The 3,478-nt window shown below is 57.1% G+C and overlaps 1 protein-coding gene across 1 annotated transcript in view; it reads right to left on the bottom strand.

Annotated features, from left to right (window-relative positions):
- Window positions 1-3,478, bottom strand: part of MLPH (melanophilin) — a 23,992-nt gene that overhangs the window by 19,585 nt on the left and 929 nt on the right. The window contains exons 3-6 of the mRNA XM_010005452.1: window positions 2,764-2,937; window positions 2,227-2,265; window positions 1,772-1,863; window positions 860-988 (exon numbers count right to left, since the gene is read on the bottom strand). Coding sequence (XP_010003754.1) covers window positions 860-988; window positions 1,772-1,863; window positions 2,227-2,265; window positions 2,764-2,937 — 434 coding nt within the window. The remainder of the gene's footprint in view (window positions 1-859; window positions 989-1,771; window positions 1,864-2,226; window positions 2,266-2,763; window positions 2,938-3,478) is intronic.

The raw sequence follows: 3,478 nt of genomic DNA, 5'->3' as shown, positions 1-3,478 counted from the left end.
AATATATAATAATATATAAAATATGATATAATGTATAATCATAAATATATAATAGATAAAATAATAAATGTAAATAAAGCCCTAATGAGCTTTAATGAAGGAGCCCTGCAATCACTGCTTCTCACTGCCAGGGGGCACCAGGCGCTCACGGCAGAGCCAGGAGGGGCTGGACCCAGAAACACTCGGATTGATTCACCCCCCCATTCCCCTCCTTCCCCCATGGAAACGTCTGCTCGTTCCCTTCAAGCCTTGCTCGCCCAACTCAGCACCTTCTGCTTCTGGTTGGAAGCACCAGGATGCAGGAGGGAGAAGGAAGGAGCTGCTTGAAGAGGAAACCTGCACCAGGCAAGGCAGCCCCAGCCCCCAAAAGCTGTTCCAAGCAGGAGCAGCTCCAGAAAGCTCCTCAGGCTGGAAGAGCTGCAGTGCTGGAAGGGCCTGTGGGTCCTGCTCCTGGCCAGGAGCTCCTGCACCAAGACACGGTGTCCTCTAGGTCAGGGTGTTGGTGCAGGTTTTGTGTCCCCCCCTCTGTGCTCTCCGCTGGCTGAGGGACCCCCCAGCTCCTGCAACCACCCCGGCTCCAGCTTCTCCCTCCCAGCAGGGTGATGGAGCCAGCCCAGCTGCCCAAAGCAGCAGGCAGGATGGGAGAGGTGTCTGGGTTCCTTCCACCCCTGCAGGACTGAGCTCCTGGCCAGCTGGGCTGTTCCCAGAGCTCTGGGCAGCACGAGGGAGCTGCTGGGCTGCAGGAACCCTCTCCCTCCTCATCCCCCAGTCAGATGTCCTCCTCCTGACCAGCCCCGGGGCTTGAGATCACAAGACCCAGGAGGAGGCATTGAGGAGAGGAAAACAACTCTCCCAGTACCTGAAAAGCACCAGGGCTGGTGGTGGATGGAGAGAACTGCCCGGAATGACGTCGGGGCCGTGCAGAGAACTCGGGCTCCAGCTCCAAATCCAAGGGGTGGACGGAGAGAAGGCGCCGGGTCCTGCGGGTCTGGGCAGGGGGGGAAGAGCAGGGAGGGAAGTTCACCCAGAAAAACAGTTGGGGAGGGAAATTCACCCAGAAATCCTGTTGGGGAGGGAAATTCACCCCAAAATCCCATCTGAGAAGGTCTCCAGGGGCCCTCTGGGGCAGGAGCACCTTGGCCAGGCCTCCAGAGGCTGGTGCAGAGGAAGCTGGGGGGGTTTGGGGCAGGTTGAGGTCTCATAATGGGGGGAGGAGTTGGGGTTTGATACCTGAGATGTTTGGTAGGACATGTATTTGATATCAGAGGCAGGAAAGGTGGGGAGAAGGTCTTGTAGTGAGAGGACAAGGGGGAATGGATCAACACTGAAAAAGGGGAGATTGAGGTGGGATGTGAGGAAGGAATTCTTCCCTGGGAGGGTGGTGAGACCCTGGAACAGGCTGAGAAGTTCTGGAAGCCTCATTCCTGGAGGTGTCCAAGGTCTTGGAACAACCTGGGCTGGTGGGAGGTGTCCCTGCCCATGCAGGGGGTTGGATCTAGATGATCCTGATGGTCCCTCCAACCCAACCCATCCCATGATTCTATGATATATCTATTTTATATGGCCAGGAGTGGGTTCTTTTTCCCAAAGTCTTGGGATTCTACTGACCTTGATGTTCCTGTGCAACCTGGGACAGGTGCTCATCTCAAAGGAGGAACACAGAGAAAGGCCCCATTTTTGGCACACCAAGCCACCACCAGCACCCCCAGCAGGCCAGCAGCAGCTGAGGACACGGAGAGGAGCAGAAGAGGCCCCAGCATGAAACACTCACCCTGCTGTAGCACTCAGCTTCAGCTCCACCAAGGACACCATCTTCATCATCACTGTCCTCTCCAGGGCTACCACTGGTGAGGTGACATTCACCTGCAGAGGAGATAATGCCAGGGTAGATAGAGCTCCACAAAGGGCTTTTTGGCACATGACACCAGGAAACACAAGGAAGGGGAAAGGGGACACAGGAAAGGGAGAGGAGGAACATCTGGAGGCAGCCCCAGTGCTGGGGTGGGGTGGTCTGAGGTGACTCCCAAGGCCAAGAGTGGGTGCATTGAAAGGAGGAGCTTCAGGTTTGGCAGGGAACTAAAAGCCCTGTTGTATCCAAGTCTACCCTTGCAGGTCAGCATGGAAGCCACCTCCACTGCAGATGTTCCCCAGCCACCAAGGGAAGAGGACACTGGGAAGCCCTCTGGAATTGCAAACCAGGGGCTGGGATTCTCTGTTTTGACTTACTGCTGATGTCTGGGAGGCTGTAAACTCTGTCCTGAAGACCTAAGATGGAAAGAAAAATGGTGGAGAAAAAGAAACAAACACGTTTTTCGGCTTCACTTCACAAGGTCTCCCCTGGGACCCCCTCTGCTCCAGTCTGGTGATACCCCACTTGGAGCACTGGGACCAGTTCTGGAGCCTCCAACACCAGAGGGAGATGGAGCTGTTGGAGAGAGGCCAGAGATGCTCTGCTCTGGAGACAGGTGAGAGCCTGGCCCAGGTTGCCCAGGGAAGCTGTGGCTGCCCCATCCCTGGCAGTGTTGAAGGGCAGGTTGGATGGGGCTTGGAGCAGCCTGGGCTGGTGGGAGGTGTCCCTGCCCATGCAGGGGGGTTGGGAATAGATAGTCTTTAAGGTCCCTTCCCACCCCAAGCTGTCTGGGCTTCTGGGATTGCACAGTCTTGAAAGAACATGACCCTCAGAGGGGCATCAAGGTGCACCCCAAGGCCTGCCCAGCCCCTGCAGACAAGCAGGGCAGGAGAAACCCTGGTGCTCCTCCTCACCAAGAAAGGTGGAGTTCTTCACCCCCTGGGCTGGCTGGATCCTGCCATGGAGGGACTGCAGCACCTTGGCACTTCCAAACCTCTTGAAACGGGACCTCACGTGCTCATAGTACCAGTCCAGGGAGCCCTCCTTCACAATCCTGCCCAAAGAGAGGAGACACAGCCAGGTGAGCCCACCTGGCCTGGCTTCTGACCACCAGGGCTGGTTTTCAGTCAAGGATGGGGCTCAGGGAGTTGTGGTGAGTGTGTGGGCAAGGGGGACAACCTGCAGGTGGGGAGGGACAGCCCCCTGGAGCAGCACAGGGTGGGGGTGACCTGCTGAGGAGCAGAAGGACCTGGACATGACCATGAGCCTGGTGGCCAAGAAGGCCAGTGGTGTCCTGGGGGGCATCAAGAAGTGTGGCCAGTAGGTCAGGGAGGTTCTCCTGCCCCTCTGCCCTGAGGGGGACACATGTGGGGAACTGGGTCCAGTTCTGGGCTCCTCAATGCATGAAGGGCAAGGAGCTGCTGGGGAAGGGAGAGCAAAGGGCTATGAAGGGGATGAGAGGAGTGGAACATCTCATGAAGGAAGGCTGAGGGACCTGGGGCTGCTCAGTCCAGAGAAGACTGAGGGGGGGGGGGTTTCATCAAGGCTTCTAAACATCTCCAGGGGATGTAAGGAGGGTGGGACCAGCCTCTTTTCCACAGTGTCCAGTGGCAGGGGAAAGACACAGGG

The sequence above is a fragment of the Chaetura pelagica genome, unplaced genomic scaffold, assembly GCF_000747805.2.
Source record: "Chaetura pelagica isolate M959 unplaced genomic scaffold, ChaPel_1.0 scaffold329, whole genome shotgun sequence".
NCBI classification, from domain to species: Eukaryota; Metazoa; Chordata; class Aves; order Apodiformes; family Apodidae; genus Chaetura; species Chaetura pelagica.
The sequence above is the reverse complement of the archived record's forward strand: the minus strand, read 5'-3'. Positions and strand labels throughout refer to the sequence as shown.